This window comes from Calypte anna, chromosome 1, assembly GCF_003957555.1.
Source record: "Calypte anna isolate BGI_N300 chromosome 1, bCalAnn1_v1.p, whole genome shotgun sequence".
NCBI lineage: Eukaryota > Metazoa > Chordata > Aves > Apodiformes > Trochilidae > Calypte > Calypte anna.
Window position 1 is genome coordinate 182,153,339 of NC_044244.1, and position 21,748 is coordinate 182,175,086.

Consider the following 21,748-nt stretch of genomic DNA (forward strand, 5'->3'; position numbering starts at 1 on the left):
TTTTTATTGATAGGGTAAATGCAGAAATATAATTTGTTTTATAATAGACAACAAAGGATCTAGGCATACAATGGCATTACACTTTTAAGTTCCCTGAAAGGGAATCTGACAGTTAGATGCTGGCAACTTAAAAAATTAATTTGTTCTCAGCTCAAGTTGTTTTTTGTTTTGTTGTGTGTTGTTTAAAAAGCAGGAAAAAAATGCCTATACTTTTGGGTGATTCTTCAACAATACTGGGAGATAATTGATTATAAGAAATAATTAGATTCCTAGTTATGGGATGCACCCACGGGTGCTGAGGGAACAGGCAGATGTCATTGCTGGTCCACTCTCCATCATCTTTGGTAACTTGTTGGGAACAGGAGAGGTGCCTGAGGACTGGAGGAAAGCAAATATCACTCCAGTCTTCAAATATCACTCCAGAAAGGCCAGAAAGAGGACCTGGGTAACTACAGACCAGTTAGCCTCACCTCCATCCCTGGAGAGGTGATGGAACAACTAATTGCTGGTGCTGTGTCCAGGCACATCAAGGACAGGAGGCTTATGAGGAGCAGTCAACATGGCTGTACTAAGGGGAAGTCATGTCTGACCAACCTGACAGCTTTCTATGAGGATGTAACCAGGTGGATGGATGATGGCAGAGCAGTAGATGTAGTTTATCTTGCACTTGGACAGGAGATTGTGCTTCCTGGAGGCACCTCTGAGGTTTGACTCCATCAGCTGTGACACATAGAGAGCATCTTTAAAACTGAGAGACATTAAAAAAAGAAAACAACCACTGGGGTATGCAAAATGCCATCAGATTCTCCAGGTGACTTTGACTGAAATGCGGGTGACAAGAAACAGAAGATAAATAATTAGGCATAGGAATTGTCAGCAGAAAGGTAGGAGCTGAAGCCTGAGAAACAGGAATCCAAGGCTGGACACAAAACTAGGAGAAATCAATTTTAAGGGCAACTTTGGCTCATGTAACTGGAAGAGAGATCTGACCTGCCAGCACATGAGGCCAGGAGCAGTCAGGCCTCCACAACTCCTGTGGGTCGCTGGGGCTGAAGTGTCCATACCAGGACACCAGGCTGGGGCTGCTGCCAGGGAGCCCCGCGGGCTGCTGGAGCTGGGGGCAGGAACACCGGCTTGGCGATGGAGCCTCTAGAGCAGCCAAGGGCTGCTCCTCTGCTCTGCTCCGCTCTCACCTGCACCCAGAACGGGAGGGAAACACAGAAGAGCGAGACTGAGGCTCTCTGACGGGAAGCAACACGAGGAGCATCCCTGGGAAGGCAGCAGAGCCCCGTCCCCTTCGTCCCCGCCCCAGAACGAGCCATGCCCCTCCTGGGGGCGGCCCCTCGGCGGGCTCATAGTTGGGCTCGGCCACAGCCGGCAGAGCTGGTTTCGGCTGTCCCTGTACCGCTGCACTACCTCAGTAGCGGCCTGCTTCCCTCCCGCCTTCCCTCTCGGCGGGCGCGGGGCTGCGGCATGGAGGGGGCCGGGGTGCCGCCGCCCGGGGCCCCGGCGGCCGCTGCGCCCGGGGATGAGACGCCGCCCGGGGCCGCCGCCGGCTCTCCGCTCCGGTTGCTGGCGCGGGTCGGGGCCAAGCTCTGCACCTGGTGAGTCCCCGGCCGCGGCCTCCACGTGGAACCGGGCAGCGCCGGCCGCCCTGCCCGTCCATCCCTGCGGCCGGGAGCCGTGTCCCGAGCCGGGGTCGGTGCCCCCGGGTCGTGGGAGGGAGAGAAGAGGGGGGGGGGAAACGCTGTGTGGCGGGAGCGTTGTGGCCGACAACGCGGTCGGGATGCGGAGGCTTTGGCGCCGGGAGAAGCCGCGTGGCCCAGAAACGGGGCCGCACTGGGGCACCCTGTGGTGGGGCGGCTCGGTGGGGACCAGGGCTGCGCCTGGGAGCGGAGTAAAGCCGTGGTCCTTCGGGGGAGGCTTCAGAGCCTTCGCCCTGTGTGAGGCCGGCGGGGCGCGGGCGGCAGCCGGGAGGGCTCTGGCTTATGCTGAAGGAGGGGGGGCAGGAGATGGGACCCGGCCACAGCCTGCGGCAGCTGATGTGCCAGGGTGAAGGGTCGCTATAGCTAAGTGTAGAATCTTAGCGAGTGATCTGTTTGATTTTGTTGAACTAAGAGCGTAGTCTCACGCATGCACTTGTGGGTTTTTTTGCTTTTTTTTTTTTTTTAATTTTTTAAAATCTGGTTTAAGATTTTCCAGTTATCCTATTCTTTCTATAATTCTTTCTGTTCTGTACTATTTTATCCACATCGCTGCAAAGAACAGGTCATGGTGGACAGGGAAGATTACAGAACGAAATAGCTGAGGAGGTGTGGGGTCCCAAAAGAGCATTACACGTTCCAGAGGCTGGAAACGTGTAGATTCTTGTTGAATCCCAACCAGGATAACACAAATATCGGGTGCAATTACACAGCTTTATAGAACAGAACAGGTAGGCATTAAAATGGTAACTACAAAACCTAGTTCTGTAGAGAAATAGAGATGTAAGAGATATCATTACTGCTCCCTGGATCCAGCCGTATCTAGATTGTTATATCCACAGGTGCCATGCAGTCCTTCAGGAGTGTTAACAAGTATTTGTTTGAGGGCTTATAATGAACACCACTCTCTGTGGAACCAGTCCCTTAAAATTATAGTTGTAGATGAGAAAAGAGAGAGGAAGAAAGGGAAGTAAAGAAATTACAGTGAAGTCACCACCCAAAGTTTGTACCTTTGGATCCAAAGAATTGTTTCTTAGCAGAATCAACAGACTGGCTTTCTGTGCTCCCCTCTTACCAAGGCTTAAGTCCTTCAGACTGTCCTTCAGATGCCTAACAGCATCCCACCCATTACAGAGCAATATCCCCTTTTCCTCCTTGCTGCAGTCCACTTCGGACATAGGCCCACTCGAGCTTATTGCTTAAACTGGGAGCACTGGTTCAGCATTGAAAACTTGGGGAGAGAAATCTGTCAAGTTGTGCAGGCATTGCGTGTGTCCCAGAGCTGCTTTTAGCAAGAGCACAATGATTTCTGACTTCCAGCCTGCAGGAGCTTCTGTTTTCTTACTGCTTCAGTTTCCATTGGGGAAAAAAAATTCCTTGCTTAAGAGGCATTTTTTTTGTTTTATATTTGGTTTCTAATAACTATTGCATCAAATACCCCTCCTTGACAAACAGGAGGTGCTGGATTTCCTGCCAGCCTTGCCCTCATCAGCTGCAGTCACACCATGCCTGTGGAGAGGCGTGTGCTGGCCAAGCAGAGGCTTATTCTGGAGGGCAAAGCCTGCCTTTCTGTCTTGATTGAAAGTTTTTTTCTCTTTCTCATAGCTCCTGCATGTCAGGAATACTCTGAAAGACCAAACAGGGCTGTGTTGAACTGTTCAGTAACTGCAGCTACTCCCGTTGCCAAAAATCGTGCCAAAAGGCTGCATTAAGTGAGTCTATTGATGTACTTGAAAGAAAATACAGCTCTCACTGACTTTTGCAGTGTCTTGTCCAAGATACTGGATTGATTTTTGTTTTTTCTTATTTTTTTCCTAGGTGGCTGGAGGCTCAGTCACTTCAGCTTTCTTAATGGCCTTTCTGAGTTGCAGCAAGGTTTAATATGTGTAGTAATAAACTAGATTTTTTTCTTTTTAAAATAAAGCTGGTGGAAAATATACCTTCTGGTTCTTGAAACAAGTTTTTCATTTCTGTTTCTTACCTTTTACAAATTAAATTGACATCAGTTTCAAAGCAGAACACTGAAACATTAGTTCTGAAAAAGTCTGTAAAAAATACTTTTTCCTGATCTGAGCTGTCTGCTAGTTAAGTTGTAATATGGCTGAACCTGCATTTTCCTTTAACTACTTGGATCAAAAGGTGAAATAATTCAAATGAAATGGTGTCTCTCCACGTCCCACACCCCCCACACCCATATCCCAAACATTCAATAGGGCTTCAGGAGTTGAAGCCAAAGGGTAAGTAAACTGTCTATGTGAAGCATTGCCAGGCCTTGCCTCTTAGTGTTTAATTGGTGGCATAAATTTAATTTTTGAAAAGCTGTATGTATTTTAATGGAAAAAAAAAAAAAATGATAGGATTTATTAATCTAATTGCCAGTAAAATTGTTGATTGTATGCTTCTTTAACTTCCTTGGAGGTTCTGATTGTATTTTTATATCTTGGGTTAACTTCTGCATTTCACATAGAGCCAAACACAGCCAGCCTGTTTTTCCCACTGTCAAGAGCTGCACATTGTCCAGTGTTTGCTTTAAATCAGTTTGTAGCATAATTTAATGTTCTAAAATCCCCAAAGACTTGTAGTTTTGCTTATAGGCATACATATAGGTAGCTAAGGTATGGTTGCTGAAAGCAGGGGAGAAGTAATAACTTAGTAGCCAACTACCAAGCAGTAGAAAACAACAACAAAACCCTGCAAACTATAAAACTAAAAAGCCTTTTCAGACCACTTACCTTGCGTCATCTGAGTCCCAAGAGTTTTAGTCCTTACCAACGCATTAAAAAAAAAGAAGAGGATCAAATTCTGGCATGGAAAAGTTAATAATTAATATATTTAAAAAGTGATGATAAATTATTAATAAGAAAAGTGTGGTCATCCATACACGTGTCAGTACAGGAAGGAATGAAAACTTCTGTCTTCAAAGCATTTTTCTTATAAGAAATTGTCTTGCAAAATGAAACAAGTGGAGTTTAAAGTTTCCTCAAGTTTTGCAGAAGGTAAAGCATTTTCTTTTTTAATTTGCTATGGGAATGTAGTGGGCACTGAAATAACTAGGCTTTTGAGCCTGCATTTATCAAGGGTCACACCCTGCTCAAACCACCTTGAGTGCAGTGCATTGCACCAGAATTGGTATCACCTTCACAATTTGAAGAAAGACATTTTGACACCTCGGCAAATGATGTGAGAGGAAACCATTGATGCTTCCTGCTGAGGCTCTCATCTGGTGTTGGGGTCTGTTGGGGCAAGAGGCTGTGATTTCACACACAGCTGAGAAAGTTGCTAGGAATGTAGTGCTTTAGGATTCACAGAGGATGACTGCCATCCACTGTCAGTGAACAGTGTCCTTATGGCTCTTCTGATTTTAACGTTTTTAACCTGTTCAGCTCAAGGAAGAAAAAAATCCCTGAACTGAAATAGAGAAAAATAAAGAGGAGAATGAGGCAGGATGAAGCCTGCTTGACTTGTCAGATGCCATTGGTACTGTAGAAGTAAATTGTATAGGACTTTGAAGACATAGATTAGCTAAATAGCAATGACTGCTGGTACATGAACCACTAATCAAACAATTCTATACATTCTGAACCTGCATTTCTTCCCATATGCAGAAGCACAAGGAGGTAATTCCCTAGGTATTTTAAAATGGAGAAATGTAATTATTAGAAGAGCTGAGGATCAGCTTAGTGGAGTTACTCCACTGCAAAAGGGCAACCAGGTCTTGTTTTTATTAAATGGTTGAAACTGATCAGTCATTAGTAAATCTGAATGGCAGCAGATCTCCCTTTTACCCTCACTCTGGATGGTGAAACCTGGAAGTATTCAAGGTTAGGTTGGACAGTGAGCGTAGCAACCTTATTTAGTTGAAGATGTTCCTGCTTATTTCAGGGGTTTGGACTAGATGACTTTTAAAGGTCCCTTTTTAAAGGTTCCCATTTGCCAATGCATGTAGAATCCAGGCCTGTGCTATAGAGTGCTGTTTTTCAGGAGAAGCAAAGCTGTTTCTTGTATCCTGGGGTAAAGTGTTGAAAACCTGTGTTTCTGCCTGTCTGTCTGTGGCAGCATCTAGGAGATGGTTGACAGGGAGTTTGTATCCTGGGGGGCAGGGTTCCACCAGCCAAGGCTCTTTCATCTCTACTGGTAATGTAGTGACCAGCACACTCTGTTCTGTGGACTACACAGGCTTCACAGCTTTGGTCTAGTGAAAGTGCCGTGGTTTTGTGCAGTCACATCACTGCACAGGTTTCATCCCCACCTCCACACCCATATCCCTGCCAGCCCAAGCACAGGGTGAGTTTATTCCAATAAATTGTTACAGGCTTGCTCTGCCTCCTGCACTGAAGGTGAAGAAGAAATATTTTCTGCGAGTCAGGGGACTTTTTTTGAAAAATAAAAAGCATGCACATGTTTTTAAAATTCCTGAGGCCACATATTTTGTGTGTTCCTTACCGTGTTACTTCTTTGTTGAGATTTCAGTGGGTCTTAGAATCACAGAATCAGCCGGGTTGGAAAGGACCTCTGAGATCATCAAGTCAAACCCTTGATCCACTACCACTGTGGTTACCAAACCATGGCACTGAGTGCCACATTCAGTCTCTTCTTAAAAACCTCCAGGGACGGAGAATCCACCACCTCCCTGGGCAGCCCATTCCAGTGCCTGAATGGGCTCTTCTTTCATCTTGGCTCCTGCAAAGGAGCCAGAGTTCAGAGAGCTGGCAAGGGGTGAGCTGGAACCATTGACCGTGTGTGCTTGGGAGAAGTGGTAGTCTCATCCCAGGAATTTTAGCTTAATTGTACCTGATTAAATTAATTCTTTAGATGAATGTCAAAGGACATTTTTGCAGCAATCAGAACAAATAGCCAGAATATTAGCCAGAATGTGTCACAATTGTTGCTGATTTATTCACCAAATAATGCCACTGGATCTTTGACCAGAATAAAAAGAAATTCAATATAACAAGTGAGGTAGCTTCAAAGTTGTTTCGGTTTTTTAAATTTTATTTTTGCATACAAATACCTGTGTGTGTATATACTACGCATATATATTTTACAGCACTGTTTACAGTTAATGCTGTGCTGTGAAGCAGTCATGATGAATGTCTAGATGAAACATCATCTCTGCTTACTTCAACATGCAAAATGCTAGAAATGAGAATGTTCTTTCATATACTGGAAAGTGTCACATGATAAATGAGTATGTGGATGTGCCCTGTTGCTGGGGTGGGCAAACCCAGCTGTAGCAAAAAGTGAGACTTGAATCTCTGGGAAGTGCAGCATGGCTGGGCTTGGCAGAGTTTTGCTGCATCATTAAAATGGACTTGGAGAGAAAAATGTGCCTAGCAGCATTTTAAAAGTCAGAGAGCTTTGGTGTTAGGCTGAATGGAAAACAAGAGTCATGCGGGTGGATTAGAATCCATGCAGAGATGTTTCCCTTCTAAAAGGAAGGATTGAGTGTATGTTTGTAGTTGTCTTTGGCACTCCTGAACACACCCTTGTTTCCTGGCAGCTGGATTGCACAGCTCAGCTGGTTGAGCTGGTATTTACTACATTAAAATCACCCACCTTGGGAAGAAAATGGGTGTTACTGTGGGGTGCCTGGCGTGTGGGTACCCTGCAAGAAATTACCAGGGAGTGGTGTGGGCACAGGGTTGGTGCAGAATCCTGGTGGGATGCTTTTTTCCCTTTCTTGATTACTTTGAGTAGGAGCAGATGAATCAGTTGTGCAGACAGTTAAATTCTCATCAGTCATCTTAAGATTAAACAAATAGGATGTGAACCTTGCAGGCCTGACCAGTCAGTGCAGCACCAAGCAGTTGCTTTATATTGTGAGCATGCAGGCAGGGACTGGGCTGGTACAAATCTTAGCTCCACAGGCAGGAAAAACAGCAAATTAAAAGATATATGTTCCAGGTACATCTGGAACAGTTGAATAGTTCACTTGGTGTTAGGTGAAGAATTGTACTAAAAGAGCATGAGCTTCCTGCACCACTCTCCCCCTCCCTGCCCAGACATTAGTTGGAATTAAAAGGAGTTGTAAGCGCTAATGTGATCTTTGTCCAAAATGTGTTCTTAACTCCATCAATTACAGCAGGATATAATGGAATATAGCAGAAACAAGGCACGAAAAGTATTAATTATATCTTAAGTGAATTTTTTTTACAGTGAGAGCAATCAGTCACTGGAACAACCTCCGCAGGGATGTGGTGGAATCCCCTTCACTGAAGGTTTTCAAGATGTGCCTGAACAAGGTGCTAGATAATTTTATCCAGGCTCCATTTCCCATGAAAGGTTGGACCAGGAGGTCTTTCAAGGTCCCCTGGTCTATTCTGTGGTTAATGCTTCTGTATTTCCTTATCAGTGCTCAGCTTAGGGTCTCAACTCACTTTCAGAGGCTCAGGCCCCAGAAGAGCCTGTAGGCAGCCGTGCCTTATCTCCATGTTGCAGATCTGTATTGACCAAATACAGAACAGCATTCAGTGGAGGACAAAGGATTTAACTCAGGCCCTGTGTATCGAAACCACTCTTGATGAGAATTGATTCTGCCCAGATGAGCTGCTTGAAGGTTCTTGCAAATTATTGCAGTCTCCATCACTGGTGGTTTGAACTGGCCTCATTTGTGGCTGTTAGACCTGATCTTCTGTGTAGACAAAACCCTGCTTACCACTAAATTAGAACAGCATTGACAAAGAGTAGAAAATAATGAATTGTCAGACTAGAAGATGGCACTTTCCCCATAAAACTAGTTAAGATTTTTTAAAAAACTTGAATGTTTAATTTTAAGCTTACTGTGTTGTCTTTGTATTCACAGGTATATTTTGAAAACAATAATTCTGGGCCAAGTGCTCTCCTTGTTTATCTGTGGGACTGCTGTTACAAGCCAGTATCTAGCAGAGGAATACCAAGTGAATACCCCAATGTTTCAAAGTTTTATCAACTATTCTTTGCTGCTTCTAGTTTATACAACAATGCTGGCCTTTAGGACTGGTATGTAAAATATGGGATGGGAGATTCTGGTTCCTCTTTTTTTTTTTTTTTTCCTTTCTTCTTCCAGATTTTGAAAGTGAAGAACTTAATGCTCATCCTGTTTTGTTTTTATTTAGAAGTTCCTGCTAAAATTCTGGCCTAACAACACATTGACATTAATTTCACAGATTAATTGTGCATTTAATTTTACTTCATTTCAAATGTGTTTTAAATTATGTGCTCTTTGGCTTCAAGTACTATGTTATATTAGGAAAAATAGGCTTTATTGTGAAAGCTTCTTCATGAGAGGCTATTTAATATTCCTCCTATTCTTACTAATTAACTCTTTAAACAGCTGTAGTCTTGTGGGTTTTTTCCTTATGTGGAAGAATTTTCTGTGCTTTTCACCATTTGCATTGTCTCCTGCCAGGCTGTATGTTGCTGTTACTGGATATTTCTTAAGCAGGGGCAACCAAAATCAAATGTCTCAACATTCTTTTCATCCTGTGCAGCATTACACTGGAAATAAACAAATATTGATTGCTGGTTTCTTCTAAACAGGCAATGACAGTCTTTGGCAAATTTTGAAACAGAGGTGGTGGAAGTATATTTTTTTGGGGCTAGCTGATGTTGAAGCCAATTACATGATTGTAAAAGCCTACCAATACACCACTCTCACAAGTGTGCAGGTAAGGACTGATCTCTTTTTGAACTATTGATTTTATTGCAGTTTTGGACCAGTTTCTGAAATTACCTTCATGGGATAGAAATGGAAGCTACTTAAGCCTGAAAAAGCCTCCCAGTAGCTATTTTCTCTCTTCAGTACAGAGAAGAGCATCTTACATCATGAATAACATTTCCAGGAAGCAAGGAAAATTGGCTGGTATTGCCCTGTGAGAGCTCTTGAGTTGAACTCTAATTGTTTTGATACAAAGCACTTCTAAGAGTTTGCTGACAGACACTCAGGTTTTTCTCCTGACACAAAATAAAGATTTATGACCAGATAACAGTCTCTTAGTGCAGGTTCTTGCTGATGAGAGCAAGGTAGGTCTCTTGCCTGGTCTTAGAAGCTGCGAGAGGCGGTGTGAGACATAACCCCATATAAGTATGAGGACATACTTAGACTTAGCTGATGTTACTGACCATGCAGTGAGGGACCATCCCCAGGGCTTTTGGATGTGGCACTTCAGCTGAGGCTCCGCTCTGGAAGAGATGGAAGGGAGGTTGGTGTTCCAGGCTGCTGAAGTGCCAGTAAGCAGCCTCAGCAATGCCAGTGTTCGGATAAACAGGATAAATCTTGTGTTCTGAAATATCTCCATGATTAGGAGGGCCAAGGCTGGGATTTCTTGTCCCCCTAGACAGATAGAAGCTGCTGGAATAGTTGGTGCCTTCCTTCTGCCTCTGACTGGATGCTCCTGAACATGTGCTGCTGAATCTCTTGAGCAAACTGGTTCAGGGTACTGAACAAAGTCAGAGTAAACCTTATCTGTTGCTGGACTACTGGTGAGCCATGGTGAGGCCACTATGTTAGTTCCCTGTGGGGCTCCACAGTTGCTGCTGCTGCTCTGGTAACAAGGGAGAGGATGGTGCAAAAGCAAGGAGGGAATGTGTCTGTGGCTGTGCCACCCTGTGCCTGCTCTTACTGATGGTGGGTCTGTGTCTGGGATCATGGACCCACTTCCCTGACTGAAAAAAGGTACCATGCAGGGCTGGCTGTTGGAAAGGAGTGTTTAGGTGTCAGTGTTTTAGAGAGTCAAAGTAACAAGGGTTAATATTTAAAAGAATTACCTGTAAAGCAATAAACTTCTGTGGTGTGGCCTCCCTTGTAGACAACTGCTTTAACTTTTTCTTGCACTATTTAAAGACCAGTAACATGTGCCTGATGGATTGTTATTATTGCCATGTTTCCACTTCATACTTCATGTGTTATCAGTCATTAGGCTTTAATTGCCTTACAAATAGTGCCTAAGAAATCTAAGCTTTGAGTGACACATTTCAGTAAGATCAAGTTAAGCTGATAATCAAGACACTCTTTGATCGTAAATTTTATGGCTGAAAAAATCAGGACTTTGATCCAAGTTCTCAGAAGTAGTAAAACTATTCCTTTGATTTCTTTCATAGAAATTAAGTAAGATTAGATACAGGTAGATTGCACTATCCAGTTGCTAAAGTTGAACAATTGATGAACCTTCTTCCCATGTGGTAACCTTCAGACTGATGTTTCTTTCAGTGTCAGTAACTGAGAATCTTTTGTAACCACCTGTTGCAGTAAGTTTCTTGCACATTCCCTGAAGTTACCAAGTTCTTATTCCTGACAGAAATGTGATTTAAAAAAAAAATCTGTGATTTTCTCCAGTGCAGGGTATTTTCTGTCTATCAGTAGCAAGCAGTTCTGCAGTTACATCAGAACCTGTGGTTCGGAGAGACCATCTGCAGTACTGGCAATGAATGGATGCCCAGTGAACATTAAAGGAGCTCAGGAGTGTATGGCACCTTCCTGAATACAGGGTAATCACTGCTAAAATGATGGCTGAAGCATCAGCTCAGCCCTACAAAACCTACCTTCAAAGATAATATCTCATCTCAGCAAGGGACTTCCATGTATTTTCTCACACGTGCACACAAAAGCAGAACTGCTTTTCCTTTAGTTATCAAATACCAGCATTACACGGAAAGGGTTGGGAGATTTTTAAGGAGATAACATTCATATGGCAGCTCTCATTTCTCTGTAAATAAATAAAAAGACTTTGGTCCATGATCAAACTCTTTCTGTTCTGCTGTGACTGAGGCAATGGCAGGGAGCCTTCTTGCTGCTGGTGTCCTCTCTTGTGGCAGGACCTGGCAGGACCATGTATTTCGTAGCAAAAAACCAGACAGCAAAGCTGTGGTTTCATGTTGTTAACATGTTATTGGGCACAATTAGCATTTGCTCCATAGGTAATTTCAGTGGAGGCATTTTGTAGGCAGCTGTTGCTGGAACATCAGCTGATGGAAGAGCGTTAACCTCAACAGGAGAAAAATCAGGATGAGCCCCTGGGACTCAGCTGCCCAAAGGGAGACATGCAGGGAAGTGAGCAGGATGAGTTGTAGAGCTCTAAAAACTGTCTGGAGCTGGCAATTATAAGCAAACCAATGACCTCTAACAGTCTGTGATCATTTATTAACCATGTATTAAAATACCTTTTAATAATTTACTCACCCTACGTTTAAAACCCTCCTATAAGCAGTGTGGCTGAAGGCTGGCTTGAATCAAAACATCTGTAAATCAAATTAACAGGTTATCTTTTTTCCCTATGTAAAAATACAGAATTGAGTAAGATGAGAGTTTACCTAGACTCTGCTGGCACAGTAATCAGTATTGCCATAAATGTCATAAAACCTGAATAAATAAACCATTCTCTTAAATGGTTCCATTGATGCAATTCATTGCAATGTTACATCTGTTTTGCACCTCTTTGATCTTGATCTTGATCCTGTACAGGAGAGAGCATGTTCCACCAAAGAGCTCTGTAACATAGTAGATGAAAGGAAGGCAAGATCCAGTAGTTGGAAATCAGATTTATTCTGTCCATAACAGAGGTTAATTGTCCTCTTGAACAGATTACCAGGGCATGTTCTTCATCATATGGTGCCTGTATGTCTTGCCTGTAAGTCCTCTAACCAAGATGCTGGAGCTCTACAGTGTTATGGGTTTGGATGCTGCAGTTCCCCATCTGGCAATAATGAAAATGCTTGTGGCTTATTATTTACTGCTTTCTTACATCCTGTTTTAAGTATGGTGCTTTTTTCTTTTTTCTTCTTCCTTTCTCCTTTTTCCTGAGTTTTAGTTCCACTTTTCCTGCTTGGGTTGAAAAACCACTTGGGAGGTTGTAAAGCTGCATGACAGTATCTCAGTAAGTGGGGTTTAGACCAAAGGTGGAAAAACAGAGTTATGACAGCTCAGTTGTACATTTTGCAGAAACAGATATATGATACTTGTTTGATACTAGTCAAAACAGTGAAATTTGTAGGAAATGTTAGAAATTTCTTTTGAGCCCATTGAGAAGTTTTTGGGTTTGGTTTTTTTTTTGAGATAAAGAGGTCTGTGGAGAAGCTAGAAACTCACAGCATGATACATTTCCAGTAGACTGAAATTTTATTGAAATAGGTAGTATCACATATTAGGACTTGTGTAGTTATGATGTCTCAGAATACAGCCCACACAAAGGCTTTTGCACAGACTTCTCAAACTGGACAAGCTTGGTGCAATCCCAGGAACAGAGACAAATGGAAGGATAAGGCTAGGATTTGATTTGATTTGATTTGATTTGTAATAAATCCCCTTAATGTTGTGCTGGTAAGACTTTAATATATGTACTTATGAACAAGTAAAACCCAACTTAACATGACATTCCTATGAGTTTGGTTAAAACCCTTGGGGATGCTGGCTAATCTATTGGAGCCAGCACAGCAGAAGGCTGCAGTGGTGCACTCAGGCAGGCAGAAGTTAGCAGTTAAGATGGGTGGGTCTGACAAGGCAAATATATAAGATTTTAGCAACACACAGAGAGGGGAAAGAGAATTTGGTGTCACTGCTTGTACCAGAGTGCAGGCATCCTTGAACTGTACATATTATGCCTGCTCGGGGCACTCTGCAAACACATCCAAAGTACTTCAGAACTCTGTCTGACTTGTGTGTCTCTGGCTGTAGAGAGTCAGCTCTAACAGTTATGGAAGTGCATTGGTGGATTACCTGTGATTCCAGTTCATGTACTTTTTTATTCAGTAGGATCCCCTTGGGGAAAATAAAATCAAAACCAAAACTGCAGGGTCAGATTCTTGCCCTATTCATTTTGATGTAAAATCAAACCACTCGTATCCTTCAGTAGTTTCAGATTTTTGCTTTGTGTAGTATGTGGAGCTCTAAATTCTAATTACAGGTTGGAGGAAGTATGAAAAGATGAGCTAGACAAAAACCCCTGGGAAAAAAAAGGAAATGTCTGTGAACTGTCTCCTTGTGTTGGTTTTGTGGGGAGAACGTGGGTTCAGAGCAACATCCTAGCATTCATTTATGAAGCTGCAAAGGTTGATTAGATCCATCAAGATCTAGGTCCAGGTTCTAGATCAGTACCTTCCTGCCAGGAGAGAGTGGACCCCACACTTCAGCTCCTCCTCCACTTGCAAAAAGTTTTCCATGGTAAAATGTGGGTCTGACCCCTATTTTAAAGAAATTCATTGGGTTACTTTGCATCTTTCTTTAACATATGATAGTGATGGAAAGTAGAATCCTGTACATTTGTTTGCAGGACAGTGCTTCTAATCCAGACCATTTCTCTGTACACACAGCTGCTGGACTGTTTTGGGATTCCTGTGCTGATGGCTTTGTCATGGTTCATTCTCCGTGCACGATACAGGCTGATCCATTTTCTTGCTGTTGCTGTCTGTCTGCTGGGTGTTGGAACAATGGTGGGTGCAGACATTTTGGCAGGGAGGCAGGAGAGTGAAGGTAAGGAATCCTTCATTGCTGTGGGGAAGAGTGGAGACTTCCCTTGGTGGGCTAACTTGGAAAGGAGGAGAAGCATATGAAAGGGGAGGGTGTAGTTTAAAAGAGAGGAAGAAAACTCACCCTGCTATTTGGATTTCTTGTCCAAGAAGACAGTGGCTGAAGAGACACTGATTTTATAGGGAGCTGTGAAATCTTTTTGTAGATTTAGATTATTTCTTCCACCTTAAAAGAGAAGCACTTGTATTAAGCTTGAATCTTGCTGCTATTCACCACACCTGATGAAAAAGGCCTTATTCTTGAAAGCTTGTTCACTTTTTACAAGTCACATGGGAGGGTCCAATAAAACATGTGCATCTCCCTGCAAACCTTGTCATGCTTACATTGTACCAGCCTGCTGGCAGCCAGACTGCTCTGATCTTCAGTTTTCTATGAGCACAAAAACCAAATAAAGTTACTTAAGAGCAGGTGGACTTCTCCAGTGTACCCGTGGTGGACCCAGCAAGGCTCACAGGCCACTGCCTGGAAAGCAGGGACTTATGATGGGAGAGCAAGAGATGTGGGCTGGATGCTGTGATTCCTGGGATCTTCAGGAGGGAGGCTGGGCTCTGGGGACCAGGACCCAGCTGGCTGCAGATCTTGTCTTCTCTCTGATAGATGGTTAGATCAACCCATACCATAGCTATCTTATTTTAAATAAAAATTTTTAATTTTCTGAGCCAGATGATTTAAAGCAAAGTAGAATTCAGAGGGAGAAGAATGGGGCATTTTCTTCATTAGGCAGCATAGAGATAAGCCTGCTTGGCGTTAGTTTTGGGCCTTACTGTAGGTGAGACATCAAGGCAAACTGATGTTTAGCTTTAATGATATGTGGTACAAGTATCTCAGTCCTGAGGGATTAAAATCTTTTTTCCCTGAGATGTGAAGACAGTAATGCTTTATTTGCTGACCTGGGTATCCTTACTACTGGTTACCCTCCTATTTCAGGCATACTTTCTGAGTGATTGCCAGCTGGCTCAGGGAAAGACATCTTAAATCAATCCAGGGCTTTAAACAACAGTGATTCTTGATATTTAGCTGATGCATCACAACATTTACTCGATGGGTGATTGTATCTCAGGGAATGCCATTTGCACAGTATAAATAAATGGCAGCAGGACACTTGGTATCACCCGTCTGCAGGGCACACACCAGACCTGCCATATGCTTGAAGCTGAGTCCAGGTCCTGCTGAAATCAGTTGACTGATTTTAGCAAGATTTGAATCATACCTTATTGCAAAAGCAGGTGCAATGTTCAGAAAGGCAGAGAGCATCTCTATCTGGGAATTTCCCAAGTCCCTACAGTGCCTAGGATGAGCATAAGTAAAATTGGAGTCTACAGTGGTTTCTTGGTCAGGCTGAAATTTCTATGTTGCTCATTTCAGACTGCAGGGTGAGGCTCTCAAGCACCAAGCCTGCACACACAAGATGATGTTTCCTTGTCCCTAACCCTGGAAAGCACTAGACTAGGAAGCTATAGATGTTAGAGATAAATTTACTTGTATTTTTAAGGAAAGTTAATTTAAGTGTTTGTAGCATTACCCTTATTGTGGATTAATATTTCTGTACAGGTAGTGACGTGGTGATTGGAGATGTCTTAGTGCTTCTTGGTGCTTCTTTGTATGCCATTTCTAATGTGAGTGAGGAATACATTGTGAAAAATCTGAGCAGAGTGGAGTTTCTAGGAATGGTGGGCTTGTTTGGGACTATTATCAGCGGTCTACAGCTGTAAGGATCTAATATTTATTTTAAAACTAATTAAGAATATTCTACAGATGATTGCTTGTCTACCATGAAATGATGTTATTAAATTAACTCTTTGTTACATCTTCACGTGGCCTGTATGGGAGCCCTTCCACTTAAATTTTATTCTTGTTGCTGATCAGCACCTGTTTTATATCCTTTTAATCTGCACTTATCTTATTACAGCAATTCTAAATCTGTAATTCTGCAGTTACACACATAAGATACTTGGCTGTATTTTTGATTTTGTTTGTCTTCATGAGGATACTCAGTAAGCTGAGAACTGTTCACAGGAACTTATTTCTTAATTGAATTTCTATGTGGAAAAGTTTAGGAGACAGTTGTTAGCAGAGGTCTTCCATATTAAACTTTAAATGAAGCCATGTATACTCTTATAAATAACCACAGCAGAGTAACAGACCACATGCACTTAAGTCTACTTAATGGATGTTCTGTTCCTAATTTTTCATCATTATAGTTCAAATGGTATATCAAATAAAACGGAATCTGTGAAGGGTGAAAAAGCCTGGGAAGAAGGCATAAGAATTAAACGAAAGTACTTTTGACTTTCAGGGACTTAAGTTTTGAAGTCTTTTTTCATACTTGTTAGATGTTGGAGTTAGTGTCATCCAGTAAAATATCAAACAAAAAATTAAGGGATTATAAATCAAATGTTTCTTAGATATTCTGGTAATTAAATTTTCTTTTTTATTATGCTGTGCTTTTTTTTCATTATTATACTGTCTTTTCTCTAACTCTAGAGCCATTGTGGAACATAGGGAGATAATGAGAATTCAATGGAACTGGAAAATTGGTATGTGTATGACAAAATAATGTGCATTTTTACAGAACACTGGAAAATGATAACCACTTAGACTTCAAATGCTGGGGATTTAATTTTCTTTCTCTGGGTATTAAGCAGCATTCATATGATACTGTCACGAATTTACTTTCTGCAAACTTTGCAGCTCAGTGAAGAGAGGAGGTTTGCAGGACTGAACATTAAAATCTTTGAGCTCAGGTTTTGCATTGTGCATATAACATGAAACAATTCTTCAAAATAAATCACAAAAAGGAAAATTACATCTGTTTTATCAGACATGTTTGGTGTCGTAACATCACAAGAACAATTGTATCGTTCTTCCTGAATGAACCACTAGGAGAAATTGTGACATATTTTGATCTCAATAGAACTGCACATTACTAAGGAAAGTGGCTTTAAGTTTTTCAGTCATCTCTTTTGTTAACTAGGACAGAACAAGACCTTCCTTTTATGGGTGCACTAATTTTTGCAGTGCACAGTAGTCTTAGATACTTCTGCCATATTTTTCTTAAATTTACATCCCTGTGTCTTTCAGAAGATCTTATCCTAAAAGATAACAATATATAGTTTTAAAGCATCTGAAGAATACCTGTTCTTTAAAATTATTATTCCATGCCTTAGGAGTAAACTGTCCTGTTTTACAGCATTGCTGTTCACAGCCTTTGCCCTGTGTATGTTTGGGTTGTATAGCTTCATGCCAGTAGTGATTAAAGTTACCAGTGCAACCTCGGTCAACCTGGGGATTCTGACTGCAGATCTCTACAGTCTGTTCTTTGGGCTTTTCCTCTTTTTCTATAAGGTAAGTACCTTCATTCTTTCACTATAATTTCAGTTATGTTTTCACTTTAGAATTAATATGTAATATTCTTCAAAATCCCTGAACAGTCATTTGCATTTGAACATTTCTATAGCTTGTATAATTCATTGCTGACAGATGTCCATCAGGAGGAGTCATAGTGAATCACATAGCATCACACCACTAGGCAGGGAGTGTTTTTCAAACAATTTCACACTTCATAATATATGTTAATGTTAAGAGATAGTAAATAATTTCCTGAAGTGTTCAAATGGTAGAGTTCTACTTGTAGGCCCTGTGTGGAACTGTATGTGAGGTTTGGTTCATCTCTCTAAATGTCCAAACAGAGAGTTTGAATTTCTCTCTCCTTTAAAGGCATTTGATGCCAGAGAGGATTTCCAGAAATTAGTATTTTCTTCAAGAAATGGAATCTGTTCATTACTAACATCTTGGATAACAATCAAGCTTTTTCAGTGCTACTGCTAAAGAGAGATTAAAGGAACCGAAGAAAATGCAGATAAATGTTATTCTGTATGCTGTTCAAAAGACAGCATTACTTTTATTGCTCTCTCAAATATTTTTGGTACTGTCTGGTCAAGTTAAGTGACAGTGCTAAAAAGATTTCATTCCACCCTATGCCTTTCATCTAGAATCATTAGTGGGAGCCTGGCTCATTAGAGCAATTGGAGTAATTGAGTCCATGGCTCAGTGACTGGAAGGGCTTAGTGAGAAGTTTGTGAACTTTGCTGAAGAACTTAATTTGTATTATTTCATGTGATTGCTTTCTCTTCAGCATTATGGAGATTTGCAAGTTTTTAGGTCAGATATGCTTCTGAAAATGAAGGCAAACTTACTTTACAGCTTGGAGGTATGGAAAATAGCAGCATCTGACTACAGCTAGACTTTCCCTGTCAAGAGTCTCTTAGCTCATTTTTCCCCCATTTTGGGTTTCAAATTTTGCTTCAAGCTATAAAGCATCCATTGAAAATTAATGTAGGAAGTGAACCATACTTGTATTTTAACAACTAAAAAAATTCTAAGTCACTTTCAATGCCATGTGTTTTGGCACTCAGGTTAACTCAGAAACTGATTGTAAATTTATATTTGTAATAGTAAAGAGGAACAGGTAAGCAAGATCTAACTTTTATTATTCAGGATTGTTATCTCATTTTGGAGAGAGGTTTTTCTGGGAGGAGATCATCTGGGTATTCTGGTAGCAAGTGAGAAAAATGAGTTGGATAAGACATTGAGGTTGTATTATGAGAGAATTTAATATATTTATTGAAACTTGTATATTGACCCATCTTGATCTATGATTCTGTCTGTGGTTAGAAACAATGAATAACAAAAATGAGTGCATTAATAGTCATAGAATCATAGAATAGTTTGGGTTGGAAGGGACCTTAAAGCTCATTTTGTTCCAACCCCCCAGCCACGGGCAGGGACACCTCCCTAGACCAGATTGCTCAAAGCCCCATCCAACCTGACCTTGAACACTTCCAGAGAAGGGACATGCAAAATATGCTGCATCTGTAGTAAGAGGATCTGAGATAGCTTAGGAGCCAAGAACTGATCTTGACATGGCTTTTAACATGACAGCAGTAGAAAACCTTATTGCCAAATTAACCATGTAGTTTCTTTACCTATGGGGCAAAGAAATCAGGCAGAACACACTCTGGATTGAAAAGCCCCCTGGACACAGGAATCTACAAGCAAACATGCAGGGAATTGCTCTGCATTCCCCATTACCAGATGATATTTCACAGCAGGGGCTGAAGGGCTGCAGGGCAGTGAGAGCCATGAGCTCTGAGTTGCTGTGCTCTGAGCCTGCTCTGAAACAGAACCAGCACAAACCCAGTGGCTACAGCAGAGACTCACAGGCTCTGGGCTTTATGAGGTTTTGCCTTGTGCACAGTGTTTTGTAATGCACTCAACTTTTCATCCCCAACCCTCTCTTTTTAATGTAAAATGTGAATTTTGCATACCTGTTTTGATGAGCTCTTTTTTTTTCTTTTACTTCTGTAATGAATCTTTGCTGTCCTTGTTTCTTATGATCTCCTTATGTAGATACCTGTAATCCCTCAAGAGATACTAAAAAAAGTCTCCAGATGCTTTTAAAGTTTAAACTCCACTTGAAGGGAGCGTTCTGCAAATATAGACACTAGATGGAGTTACAGTCCTCTAGTAGCATTTGAAGTAGACTTTAGGCTTGGTAGTATGGGGATATAAGCTGCACAGGTACAATTGAAATCAATGTCTGAAACAATTAAGTTGCTAGAATATTTGAAATTAAAAAAAACCCAAAACAACAAACAACCAAACCAACCAAACCAAACCAAAAAAAAAAAAAAAAACAGGAAAAGACCACTGAGCCATCCTCAGAACCTAAATAAATAAATAAATAAAAGAGTATAGACTGTGGAGCAGCATGATTAAGGTTCACCTGTGTCAATAGCTGCAAACACAGGCAGGCACTGAATCACAGCTGTGCTGCAACAGCACAGCATTGACATGTCTAAGGAAGCTAAGGAGGATAGGGGATATTGACAGTGGGTTGTAGGATGTGCTGTGTCCATCTTGCTGCTTAATCACCATGGTTTGGCAAAGGCTTCATGAAGAACTTCAACAAATCTGCTGTAAAAATGTTCCTGCCTGTGGATAACTTAAATGCATTGTGTTATTGACTCTGCTGTTATGAAGTAAGCATTTATTTTTCTGTCAGGGTAGATGAGTCTCAATTGCTGGGTAACAGGAAAATGAATGACTGAACCAAATGCCAGCAGTTCATACTGTTCCCTGACACAACTCTTAACAGGGCAGAAATGCTGATCTTGTAGAAAAGGAGTCCCAGTCTCCCTCTCTTCTAGCACTTGCTGGCTGTAGAGAGCAAACTGGGTTTGATCCAGTAATAACATTCATCTAGCCCTGCAGATGGTTAAGAGAGCTGTGCAGAGAACCACCTGCTGTGGTGACTTGCAGTAGGATGGAGAGATTGATCCTTTGCCAAGCCCCAAAATACCTGGCTGTACCAAAACAAAATTCTCTTAGGGGTACAGTGTTTCAGCATTCACATGTGTGAAACTGTCCTTCAGTGTCACCATATCTACAGCCATTTGCTGCCTCTGTTAAGATTCTTGTATGTAGACCTAAGGACAGTCCCTGTCCAACAGTATTGGCAATGAAATGCAAAGAAAACCAGCCAGTACCTGGACTGTGTCAGTAAACGGAGCTGTTGAATTTTGATTTTCAGATGTGAATACAGATTGTGGTGAATAATCCTCATTAAAATAACTTTTAGAAGGAAGAACAGCTTTCACATTCTTAAAACAAAGCAACATTGAGACGCTTTCCCATCAGACAAGACTTAATGTGTCTCTTTCTTTCCCCTGCCAGTTTTCAGGTCTTTATATCCTGTCCTTCGTTATCATCATGGTGGGCTTTGTCTTGTATTGCTCCACTCCAACTCGGACAGCAGAACCCAGCACCTTGCCTCAGCCTGGCAGCACTGGCTTGGACAATGCTGCCCTAAAGCTCGATGAGAACGACAGTGAAACCCCGGCTGTAACTGCACAGTTCACAAGAGGAGAAACTGTGGTGGTCAGCACTGATTAAAGAAATGGAAACAGAATAGAGCTTTTTTTTTTATTTTTTTTTTTTACTGCCAAATTTCTTTCAAATACTAATCTGGAGAATCGTTCTACTGCCAAGGCATTTGTCATGCTGCGCTGGTTCTAATGCGCTGGATAGACTTTTAAGGCCAGATTCTCAATCAGTGAAACTGTATTGATTTACCCTTGCAGAAACTCTGGCCTTTGGAAGGAGAGACAGTACTATTTATGTGGAATCTCTGGAAAGAGAGAGACTGTTATTTTAAATGCTTAATTAACTTAACAGCAAACGCTCGGGGGAAAAACTAAGCCAAAGTGTGCTGTCAGGTCACTAACTGGAGCAAATATGGTTTATTTTGCATTAGGGACCCAAATCTGCAAGATGCTATCTGAGGGTGTCATGCTCCCCACACCTCAGTGCCAGATTACCTCAACTAGCATCTTGCAAAAGCCACTCCAGTTCTCAGGAATGAGTTCTGCAGGCTGTATTACCTACATACACCTTTCAGGTACTGATGGACTTCATCCTTCTGCTGTAGGATTTGCTTCTTACATTCCATCCAAATGTTCATGTCTTTATCTTTCTGCACTCCCTG

At 41.8% G+C, this 21,748-nt stretch overlaps 1 protein-coding gene across 1 annotated transcript; it reads left to right on the forward strand.

Annotated features, from left to right (window-relative positions):
* Positions 1 to 1,320: 1,320 nt before the first annotated feature.
* SLC35F2 (solute carrier family 35 member F2) lies at positions 1,321 to 21,182 on the forward strand. The gene is made up of 8 exons (XM_030461397.1): positions 1,321 to 1,604; positions 8,506 to 8,681; positions 9,222 to 9,349; positions 13,986 to 14,145; positions 15,754 to 15,910; positions 16,687 to 16,739; positions 17,393 to 17,547; positions 20,938 to 21,182. The coding sequence occupies exons 1-8, from the start codon at positions 1,321 to 1,323 to the stop codon at positions 21,154 to 21,156; spliced, it is 1,332 nt and encodes a 443-aa protein (XP_030317257.1). The 3' UTR covers positions 21,157 to 21,182.
* Positions 21,183 to 21,748: the final 566 nt, after the last annotated feature.